At 47.7% G+C, this 12,167-nt stretch overlaps 1 protein-coding gene across 4 annotated transcripts in view; it reads left to right on the forward strand.

The window, feature by feature from the left end:
- Sec31 (COPII coat complex component secretory 31) overlaps window positions 1-12,167 on the forward strand; it is a 182,666-nt gene that overhangs the window by 41,772 nt on the left and 128,727 nt on the right. For all 4 annotated transcript variants that reach the window (XM_084588119.1, XM_084588121.1, XM_084588117.1 and 1 more), the window contains exon 9: window positions 7,480-7,779. In XM_084588119.1, the coding sequence (XP_084444245.1) occupies window positions 7,480-7,779 (300 nt within the window). The remainder of the gene's footprint in view (window positions 1-7,479; window positions 7,780-12,167) is intronic.

Raw genomic sequence — 12,167 nt, forward strand, 5'->3', positions numbered from 1 at the left:
TGTGGCCACCGATTATGCCACGCGGTACGTGATCACTCGCGCCATTCCAACCAGTTGCGCCACAGACGTTGCTGACTTCCTTTTGTACGACGTCATACTTCACCATCGTGCTCCCCGTCAACTACTTACCGACCGTGGCCGCTGTTTCCTTTCCCGAGTTGTTGAGGAAATACTTCGTTCTTGCTGCGTTCGGCACAAGTTCACCACTGCGTATCACCCTCAGATGAACGGCCTTACGGAGCGTATTAACCGCACACTCACCGACATGCTCGCAATGTACGTATCCGACAGTCATCGCGACTGAGACATCAGTCCGCCATTTGTCACCTTTGCATATAACTATTTGCGTCATGACACTGCTGGGTACTCTCCATTCTATCTTCTCTTTGGAAGAGACCCCTTACTGCCCTTCGACACTTTGCTTCCCGCCGCTGGCCCCGTCACAACCTATGCCCGCGATACCACCGCCTGAGCCGACGCTGCTCGCCAGATTGCTCGTCACAATCTCACCATCTCTCAAGAAGTTCAGCCGCTGCGATGCTCACCACCGCGATGTGCACTATCCTCCCGGATCTCTGGTGTTGTTCTGGCTTCCGTGCCGTCGTCTGGGGTTGCGTCAAAAACTTCTGCCCCACTACGCAGGTCCTTACCGTGTACTACGCACAGTGACTGACGTGACCTATGAGATTGCACCGCTCCACCCAAAGTCACCGACTGCTACACCCACTTCCGAAATCGTACATGTCACCCGCCTCAAGCCATATTACTCCCCCTCCACACCACACGCCTAATACGCTCCGGGACGTTGCCTTTTGCCGAGGGGGGTAATGTTACCGGGAAACGTGGGACCAAAGTGATGTGCTCAGTGACAAAGACTACGACCGAGGAACGCGGGCACAACGAAGCGTTGAAAAAGAGGACGACGCTGACAGAGTGGATACTGCACGGCTACTGAAGTCTTAGCGTCGAATTCAGCCCATCGCAGTGCCTTTACATTAAGTACATCCCCTTAACAATGTTTTTGCACTTTACATGAATTTACCTTTCTGGTGCAAAAGGAATTATAGCAATATCATAAGTAGAACCAGAGATATCGCACCTCCAAACATGTGCCGTCCTCAATATTTTGATTTTGAGAAATTGATGAAAAACGTGTTGATATATTTTTGAAACACCAAAGCTAACAATAACTCATTAAAGGGGGTTCTGACTAGCTTCTGATGTCAATGCATCATTTACTATCGATATAATTCGCCCTCAAAGAATGAAATTTCCGGCGAACGGAACGCATGGTCCGGAGGCTGCCACCAAGACCAGTGCGTTTGCATCGTGACCTCTGCAAAAGTTGGTGCCAAATTCTGGCGCGCGATCGCTATTCTCACGTTCATGCTGTAAACGCAGTCGGCCTGCAACTAGTGATAAGCGACCGTTGCTCGTCTTGCTCCACGTAGCAATCAGAAGAAAGTTTATTTCGACAAGATTTGGGATTCCGCGCAATCTTCTCTATGTTCCACGTGTCGTGGGACGCTGCTTCGCGACTGCCACTGCGGCTGGTCGCGGCACTGCCTCACAGGGCGATCTATCCTGGCGTTGAAAGCTGCACTTGCTCATCTGCGCCATCACGATTCCGTATGTGGCAGATCGTGCCGCTCCTCGCTGTCGCACTGAGCACGACCGGCTATGCTATGCCGTTATCAGGCCATCATGGACTCGACGCGGAGCGTCGACGCTTCGTAATTAATTGCAAATAACCAGATGCGGCAGTGCAGTATCCCCGGCGCATTTATCTCCTCTCACTACTTTTTTTTTAGGCTAATAACGAAGCGTGAATCTTAATATTGCGCATTTCGCGTTGCGGTTACGATGAGGGAATGGTGCTAGGCTGACTAGGCCTAAATGAGACCTTTTCAAAATGGCGCCGGACCGCGAGCAGTCGATGCCGCCAGCCATTTAAAGCTCGCCATTTTGCTCACGTGCGGTGGGAGTCCAATAGCAGGGCATGTTTGATGCGATTTTGTTCCTTTGTTTTCCGCTTCGGTGGGCTCGCTCATGGTCGCCAACCGAAATATAGGAATGGCCTGAATCGCGATCTTTCGAACGACACTTAGATTATGCCCGCAGATCGCGTATTTCTCGAACTGCGGGAGATACCTCAGTTTAAAGGGCCACGCACGCGGATTTTTCTCTTTGAAATGCTGTAACGTGCAAATTAGGCGATATTTTTCAACAAAACTTCGGAGATAGCTGCGGAAAGATCTCAGAATCGCGAGAACGAGAAGATTGAAAATCTGATTTTCTGACCGATTTTCGGCGGCTAAGACCCGGGTCTCCCCTTAATATGTGTTCACGGTAACGTGCCTCTATCCAATAGTATATGGGACATTCTGCACCACCCACCATTACATCGTGCCAGCACCACTCTCGTATAGGTATATCGCTTCATCGGTCGAATTCATAGGAATTTAATGCAATGTTGCTAAAGGTCCCATGTTGCAGAAAATTTGGCATCTCGTTGTTGTTGAGCCTGAACGAAAAAGTCTCGATTGAAAATTCAGGAGTAGTTTGAAGTTTTCGGGCTGATGCTAAATTTCTCAAAGTTTCATAACGAAAGGGATATAGTTAAGTGGAAATAAAAGCTGAGTGAACTTTGAGTTTGGGGGGAAGTCAAAGCCAGGACTTCAGTGATGTGTTACGGACTACCCGCTCATAGACCACAAAGGCTAGCTGGTTCAAGCAGAATAAAGGTAGACGTACTGAATTCAGGATGCGAACGGTGTCCAACAACGCAATCGCGTTCTGGTCTTATTAGGCTATGCTTAATTAAGCGTCCCCATGTTTATAGCATCCCCCACAGGATTAGCTGTGATGATGGATTGTATTGTGGCGATTACTCATTTCATAGCGTGTGCAGTTGGAAGTTGGGGAAACGAGATGTGAATCTTTCGTGCTGAGGTGAAAGGACAAAATATTTTGGTGGGGCCGAATTCCATCACATTGGAATTCCTACCAACGAACACCACAGCACTTGGATCAGGGTGTAATCCAAGCACTGAAGTGGCGCTTCCTCAAAAACCTGCTTCGGACGATGGTGTTATGTAAGGACCAAGAGAAGGACTGCAAAGTAGATGTCCTGCGTGCCGTTTACCTTCTTGATGACGCTTGGTGGCAGGTTAGTGCAACGACCATTGCCAGCTGCTTCAGACACACTGGGTTTGCCTCAGCGGCAGAAAAACCCTGTACACAGGATGAGCCTGATACAGTGAAATGTCGTTTACTATGAACACCACATTAACGAATTTTTTAAGAATCCCCGGCAGATTTGCTATGTTTTCAATGTAAAACTATTTCAGAATTACAAATTTCAATATAGCGTATATTTCAGAATAACGAACATATTTTATTTCTTCTTCTGTAATTCTGGAACATCAGTATTACGAATTCGGCTAAAATTAACAGCGCCGCAGCTTGCAACTCTTGCGTGAAACAGAAACCGCTGTTTCTATGTGTATGGTCCGTGGGCTGTAGCTATCATCATCAGAACATCTAGTACCAGCTCCTAGCGCCACCACGAAGCTATGGTTTATTACGCAGTAGCCAGCAGGCCTAGCCACCTGCGGTTGTTTCGTGTGTGTTGTACGCGGGTCAGTCGTTTGTGCGTTCGAGCGTGCTGGAAGTTTTTCTTTTTTTTTTATGCCGCGGATTATCTTATTTCGAAGTTTGTGCGAGAGCGATGATATTAGCCAGCAAAGTGCCAAGTAGATATGAATGCAGCCGCTTTCACTGCAAGAAATCGACGCAGGGAAAAAGCGATTTGGCCTCTACAGACAGGTAGCATTGCCCCATCGACCGCCGCAATCATTGTGAAAGACCGAGAAAAGGTTTTCAAACTTCAGGGGGTATTGAAGATGAGGTCATGTCGAACTCTTATGTTTCTTTTGTTTGTTATTTTTTGCACATGGACAAAGTCCGTACTTTCATTGCTCGGTGCAATCGCACATGCGACGAGGTGTTCCGCAAAGTGGAAGGTGTATGTGCTGTAGTGGTGTAATGTAGTGCACAGTCGTGTTTGCTGCATGCGGCAGAAGAAAATAATTGATTCCTTCAAATAAATCAGCTTTGGATTTAGTGAAACATTTTCATTTGAGGTTTTGCTTGTCTACACACGGGCCCACTGCCAAGGTACATCGTTTGCATACATAGGTTTGGCCACTAGCTTATAATCACAGATTTTTCATTACAGTAATGTTTCAAAATAACAAATGATTGTTTGCGGTCCCGCGGGATTCGTTATATCGAGATTTTATTGATGTCTGCAATGCAGCCGAGGAAGATCTGCTGGTGGAGAATTGTGCTGCAATGGGCATGCAATTTGACAAGTACGTCAGGATTGACAGTGACGGGGCAACATGCCCACAAAATACCGTGCAGAGTACTATAGCTGATGTCTGCCCCCGTCCCCCTCTCGCGATGAATCCGAAGACTAGGAGGGAGAGCTCGAGAACGAGGATGATGACCCCCTGGTGACACCACTGCAGGCGGAGTCAGCCGTCGAAATGCTTAAGAGTTTCTTCTAGCGAGAAGGTGGCTCCGAACTGTTTCTTCGCAGCCTGTCCAGCATGGTTGATTCCAATAAAAAAAAGCGGCTGCGAGAGCTAAAGCAAGCAAGCATAAAGTCATTTTTCAGTTAAATCGCAGTTCCCACTATCCTACCGGCAGAAGAGTAAGCGGTCTTCTGACTTTTTGTTTTAATATTCCTGTACAATGAGAAAAAAACATGTTCACTGTATACTTTGTGCAGTAACGTTTGTACCCATTGTGTATACTGTTCTCCTTATTACCCAAATTTCTCTTTTCGGGATCCGCTTCTGCAGAGACCGCAAACTGTGCGCCTGTCTGTCGTATTGGGACTGTAGAAGTTGATTGCACAATGCTGAACCCATTCTCTCGGTACATGGAACTCCTGATAAACTGAACATATTTTCCCGATCCTCTGAGGCACCGTTTTAACGAGGGTGCACTGTATCCGTCTTTACTGTGTACCCAGGGCCTATTAATAGCTTCAAAAATTAAAGGGGGACACTGGTCTTAAAACAAATGTTTTTATTATTAGAGATATCACAATGGGGGGGGGAATTCGGTGTGTATATGTATTTCTTCCTGCTGTTTTCAAAAATATCATTTGTTTTACTATATCTCAATTAGTTCTCATACTATGGAAACATAACTGATGCCCAATTAGGTCATTTCTTACGGGTGATTAAGACACTTTCCCTCAATATTATTAGGCTCTGATTAGAATGTAGCTGTAGCCAAATACCTGCCATGTGGAGCTGTGCTATTCATATTATCACTGAGGTGCGTTGTCATATAAAAATGTCCAATTATGCCAATGCCTCATAATTTTTAAATATAATAGCTGACATTCCTCTCCCCCAAATTTGATATGTTCAACCTAGCAACATAAAAATAGCATAGCTTCACAGTTAAGTTCTTCCTGAATGCAACGGTGTAAGACTTATTAAAATTGTACCACAAGAACATAATGAAAAGCTCCGTAAGGCTAGTCATATTGGCAAAAAATTATGAAGTTGAGAAAATCGCACTTGAAGTTTTGACTCTGACTGCAGAAAATTTTGGGAGGAGTCTTCAAGTGCAGATTTTATTTCAGTGTTCCCTATCTGTCCCCCTGCAAAACAAAACAAAAGGTGTCTTATTCCATCCAATGAAACACTTCCTAAAAATTTTGAAGATGTGTACATGACGAAATTGTAAAAAAAAGAAAAAAAAAAAAGAAAACAAAGTTATGGGCTTACTTCTTTTTTTTTTTTAAAAAAAAAAAAGCTGACGAGAGCACGGGGCTAGGATGTCCAGCTCCAAGGATAATATCTTGAGCCCTGCAAATGGTTTCTTGAGGGAACTAGCGGTCTCGTGCCAAGGGGGCCTGTGGCAAACAGTTGGGTGGCCCTGAAAAGCTCCGTTGTGACGCTTGTGCTATCTCGCCGCAGGTTCCGCGCTTCGTGTGCGCAGTAATGTTGTTAACGCTTTCATGTCCACAATTGCGAACTCTATACTGGCATCATATTCTGCGCTGAGGCCGCGGTGAAACTCGCGTTGGGTCGGTGACTTTCCCGACAAAACGGACTTTGCGCCGACCGCTCAACACAGTGCGTCGGCTTCGCCGTAGAGTAGTATGCGGCAGTGGCATCAATGTATCGTGATCGGGGATGCAGTTCGCACTGTAATTTGAACCCGCGGTGTCGTCGTAACGCAAGTTCTGACAGCACGCTTGCGACCAGCGCCTTCTGGCTTTTGTTCCATGCCTGCTTTTTACGGCTTCCAAAGGCTCGTTGCGTGCACGGTTGCAATCTACCGTTTTCCGGCATCTTGATCGCAAGGGGAAAAAAAGAAAAAACAATCGGCACAGAACGGTGCGTCGAGAAACGCGAGTGCAAACGCAGACGCACGCGAGGAGGCAGCCACGGCGGCGAACGCAAAACAGGAAGAAAAGAATGACGCGCTGGTCACGCCAGCCAATAGGAGACATGGAACGGCGCGCTTATAAAGCGCGCCGCGTGACAGCCAATTGGAGACCATAAACGGCCTTCGGAAATCCGGCGCTCGCAGCCATACTTATTGAGCAACGCCAGTGGCCTGTGGGGCAGTCCTAAATGAGTTAGTCTTTGAGAGTAATGCATCATGCATACAATGGGCATAAAAATAATAATAATAATTGGTTGACAGGAAGGGAAAGGCGCAATATCTGTCACACTTGTTTCTATGGACACCTGAACCCTACCGTAAGGGGTGGGAGAAAAGTGGGAGAAAAAGTGGAAGGAGAGAAAGAGGAGCCGTAGTGGACGGCTACAGAGTAATTTTGATTACCTGGAGATCTTTAACGTGCACTGACATCGCACACACACGGACGCCTCTTTTCACCTCCATCGAAACGCAGCCACTGCGGTTGGGATCGAACCCGGGTACACCGGCACAGTAGTCGGGCGCCTTACCACTGTACCACTACAGTGGGGCACACAGTGGGCAGCAAATGTGTACAGAATGCATGTGCTTGGAGGCAAATTTGTTGCTGCATTGACTTGCCACCCAGTCATTTGGCATTGATATGAGTGTGTTAAAGGCGCACGGCATCTTTCATCACAGTCAACTCGCAACACTGTGCTGAAAAAAATTTTATTCGTTGCGCTCATCTCCTGTAAACTTTTTCTGCCAACTCAGTTTGCAGATGTTCTCACACTGTCGTATAATTTACGTTGCAGATCCTTTCTGCAGTGAAACCCTGTGGGGGCATGGGGAAATAAAGTGTAATTGTAAGGGAGGGGATTAAAATATTGGTGGTTGCGTTTATGAGTTTAACTGGAACGCCTAGGATGAGCTCATGGCTGAGGCAGCACACTGAATTTACTACGATATAGTAGTCTGCAAGGGGAGACATTGGTGGCATTTTTTTTCAATGGTATGCAGGTGGTGTGCGAAATTCCAACTGGCAACCAGTGGCACTTTGATGTGGCGTGGTGCCCGCGTAACCCAGCAGTCATCTCGAGTGCCTCCTTTGATGGCCATGTTGGCATCTACTCGCTGCTTGGAGGTCAGCAGCAGGCTCAAGCGAGCCCTCGGCTTGCTGAATCCTTTCCTGGAGCTGACACGATGGCCCAACTGCCACCAGCGTACCAGCAGCAGCAGCAGCAGCTTCAACAACGTAGTACCATCTCGCTCCTCAAGCCACCCAAATGGCTGCGCAAGCCTGTCGGTGCTTCTTTCGGGGTTAGTGCATTTTGTGACCTTTTTGGAATTGCTCCTTTGCACTCTTGGCCATTTGATAGTCACTGTGTTAGATGGGTGCTCGCAGAAGTAGATTCCGCAGGGAACTTGGATTCCTCAAGCAACTAAACTCTTTTTACTCGGTACATATCAGGTTGTAGTACAGTCAAACCTCGTTATAACGAAGCCTCATTTTGCGCGGAAATTCGTTCGTTATATGCGACATTCGTTGTAAAAGTACACACAAATTCCTACAAAAAAAAAATTCTGTTCATAAACCCAAGTAAAGGCTACCCTAAAATGGAAAGCACAGAGCTGAAAAAAAAACATTTTTTTTTTCTTTAAAGCGTGGTATAAGCACGCGAAACCTTACCTTTCATTTTGCACTGCCAAGCAAAGATGAGCACACAAATTGGGATTTAGGCCACGCAGAACTGATTTATTTAAAAAACAATGTAATCTTCATTTGGCGGCACTTCACACTATTCGATAGAATAAATTTCTCAACGAAATCGACACTGTGCAGCGCTTTCCCAATGTCAGCTGATTTGGCCACAGGTAGGTTCTGAAGGTACCTTCTCAATTTCCTCGCCATATCGGCGGCCTCGGTGCTGCTGAGAGCTCGCTCTTCGCCTTCTTCTTCACTCTCATCGCTGCTCGTAGCATCATCTATAGGAAGCAGCTGATCGACAATTTCTTGGTCTGTCAATTCGAGCGCCACAGCCAAGTTGTCATTGGCAGCAATAAAGTCCTCGAACGTAACATTCGGAACCGCCTGTTGACGCCATGTCGTCTCGTCGAAATTGTCCGCTTCACCTTCAGAATCGTGGGCGTCGTTGGGCTCAGTCTCGCTGGTGGATGGGGCTAGGCCAGCATCAACAAAGCAATTTCTTATTGTCGACTGTGCCACTTCGTTCCATTCACCGTACAGCATGTCCAGCGTAGTTTTGAGGTTTATGGCCGTTGATATGCCCCTGTCTATGTCAAATACGAGCTGCGTAACCAATCGCTTTCGGTAGCAGCATTTTAGTGAGCGAATGATGCCCCTGTCTAATGGCTGCAGCACTGAGGTCGAGTTTGGCGGCAAAAAAACTAGGCGGACCGCTTCAAGTGGTACAGACACCTTATGGGCAGAGCAGTTGTCCAATATAAGGAGCACTTTCCTGCGCTGCTCTGCCATGTCTTTGTCGAAGGCCTTCAGCCATGCTTCAAAGAGTGACGACGTCGTCCACGCCTTTTTGTTCGAGCGATAGTCCGCTTGGACATTCCGGGCGTTGCGCAGGCACCTGGGGCGAGCAGATTTACCAATAACAGTTAGCCGCCTTTTATCTGACCCATCCATGTTGACACAAACAACGGTGACGCGGTCTTTGCTTTTCTTGCCTCTGCGGCACAGTTCGTTCTTCGCAACGAGTGACCTTTCCGGGAGCAGCTTAAAAAAAAAGCACAGTCTCGTCCACGTTGTAGACATCGCGCATCTCGTAGCCATCCAGTTGCATGCGGAAGCTTTCTGCCCACTTCTCGCAGTTCTCTACATCGACGGCTGCTTCTTCGCCCGACAAGGTGTGGCAAACAATCTAGTGGCGGTCTTTAAATCGCTGCAGCCAGCCACTGCTTGCATAGAAGTCATCGTGGCCTAAGACGCAAGCGAGACTTCTTGCCTTCATTTGAAGCACGGCACCAGACACAGGCAGGTTGCGCGCTCTAACGTCCTTGAACCACGCGAACAAGGCATCTTCAACATCCTGGTGGTGACAATACCTGACGCGCTTCCTGTCGTTCTTCACGGCACCTGCAGAGTGCACGTTTTCTATCTTCTGCCTTGCGCTCAGTATGGTTTACAGAGTGCTAGGCGCAACGCCGAAGTCTGCGGCAATCTCTTTCTTCTTGCGCCCGCTGTCGACCGCCCTGAATATTTTTATCTTTGTTTCAAGAGAAACTGCTTTGCGTTTGGGCGCCGCCATGCTGCAAGACGACGGCACGACCTCGAGGAAAGTGAGCACACGCGCGGGTCGGCAAAAAGTAGGGGCAGGGGCACGCGGGCGGTGGTTCGATCACGTGCAGGTCACATGCCAGGCAGCCGTTGATGCTAGATTCACTTGCGGTCCCTAGATGGCGTGCCGTGCGAAAGCGCGGGTGATTCAAACACGCTTTAGGTGGAGGCGACACGGGCGGGGGTTCGATCAAATGCCGGTCACATGCCAGGCAGCCGTTGATGCTAGATTCATTCGTGGTCCCTAGATGGCATGGTGTGCGAAAGCGCGGGTGATTCAAACATATTTTAGGCGGAGGCGATTGATAAAACCGAAATTTAGCGTTTTGAAATTTTTTGTTTTTTTTTTATTCTTTGCGGATTTTGAGTCGTGTGAATACGAAATATGCTTCGTTATAACCGATTTAGTGTCAAATTTTCAGTCTTTCATTTCGTTATACAGATAGAACTCCCATAGAAATAAAGCACAGCCAACCAAACTTTGCTCTTACTTCGGTATATCCGATAATTCGCTGTATCCGGGTTCGTTATAACGAGGTTCGACTGTAATAGCATGCTTCACTGCAGAGGTGATCATGATTGAATTTGAAAATTTTTGTAGAGCCTTGTGTTCGCACTTTATATTTTGCATGTACAAAACGCAGAAAGAGACAAAAGTGACGGCGCATGGTGTTTTTCTGCACGATTTGAAAGCTGTAGGGTTCCCCAAAGCAAAAAAAAATTGAGAACCCTTTGTGGAGGGTGTTGCTAGAAAAATAGTTGAGTAAGATAAATCGGTACTGAATAGGAACAATAAGGAAAGGGTGTGCACAATTTCACAAAGAGGTGAAGGGCGCTGTCATATTTGGCCCTGGGTGGCACTCGTAGCACAGGAAAGAGTTTACAACTGCCCACCTTAACAGCTCCGTCAAACCGGTTTCTCCAAAGGTCGCGATAAGGTCTATATGATAAAGTCGATCACATATGTATTGATTCCAGCTATATTGAACTCTGGTATATCAAAATATTGTAATGTAACGTTACACAGAAGGCGTTCTGGCACTCTGGCACCGAAGAACACCAACAGCCAGTCAGGGCAGCACAAAAGCGGAGCACCGTATTGCTTCGTCGTCTTTTCCGAATCGCCCGTTCAAATCTTCGTCGTCTATGAGTGACATGTGTCATTGCCCCCCTTCTTGGCAGCATCGCCTCAATGCTGCAAATGCTGCTTGATGCGATGAGCTGACAGATAGTATGCTAGGTTGGTATGGAATACCACAGCACAAAACGGGGCGCCATCAGTCTCAAGATTAGTCAGCGGGGCGATCGTGGTAGGGTTTCATCCGGACGACGTGTATAACATCAGTGAACTTGCATCGTCTGCGGCTCGAGGGATCTTGGGTCGCGGATTCAACTTCATAAGTAACGTCGCTGAGGCGGCGGAGGACTCGGTATGGGCCGAAGTACCGAAGCAGCAATTTTTCAGAGAGCCCACGGTGACGAATGGGCGTCCAAATCCAGACATAGTCTCCAGGCTCGTAGGCAGCGAAGCGCCGTCCCTTGTTGTAACGGTCAGCGTCTAGTTGCTGTTGTAGGTATATGCGCTGTCTTGCCAGCTGCCGCGCTTCTTCCGCACGCTGAGTAAAACTAGCAATGTCCAGGTCAAGCTCATGTTCGTCATCGATGTATACGGGCAGCATTGTATCCAGTGGAGTGGTCACTCGACGGCCGAAGACAAGCTCGAAGGGTGTGAGCCGCGTAGTCTCCTGAAGTGCCGTATTATATGCGAACGTAGCATATGGGAGAATTTGATCCCAGGTCTTATGCTCTATATCCACGTACATAGACAGCATGTCGGCCAGAGTTCTGTTTAGCCGTTCCACCAAGCCATTAGTTTGCGGACGGTATGCCGTGGCCCGTCTATGGCTAGTATGTGTAAGGTTCAGTACAGCCTTAGTCAGGCGGGCCGTAAAAGCTGCCCCGCGGTCGGTAATGATAACAGCCGGAGCACCATGACGCAACACGATGTCGTGGACAAAAAACTCTGCTACTTCGGTGGCAGTTCCATTTGTGAGCGAAGCGGTTTCAGCATATCGGGTCAAGTAGTCTGTCGCGACAACAATCCAACGCTTTCCATTAGTTGACTTCGGAAAAGGACCAAGAAGATCCATTCCCACTTGTTGGAAAGGAGTTTGCGGTGGAGCGATCGGCTGAAGAAATCCAGCTGGTTTCACGGGTGGAGTCTTTCGGCGTTGACAGTCACAGCAGGTTTTAACGGAAGATCATACTGAAGGTAATAATTTCAGCCAATAGTATTTCTCCCGAATTCTTGCAAGCGTACGACTAACTCCCAAGTGGCCGGCGGACGGTTCATCGTGACAAGCGCTCAAGATGTCAGGCCGTAGGTGCGTAGGTACTA

The sequence above is a fragment of the Amblyomma maculatum genome, chromosome 1 (assembly GCF_055883805.1).
Source record: "Amblyomma maculatum isolate TAMU_Amacu chromosome 1, ASM5588380v1, whole genome shotgun sequence".
In the NCBI taxonomy this organism is placed as follows: Eukaryota; Metazoa; Arthropoda; class Arachnida; order Ixodida; family Ixodidae; genus Amblyomma; species Amblyomma maculatum.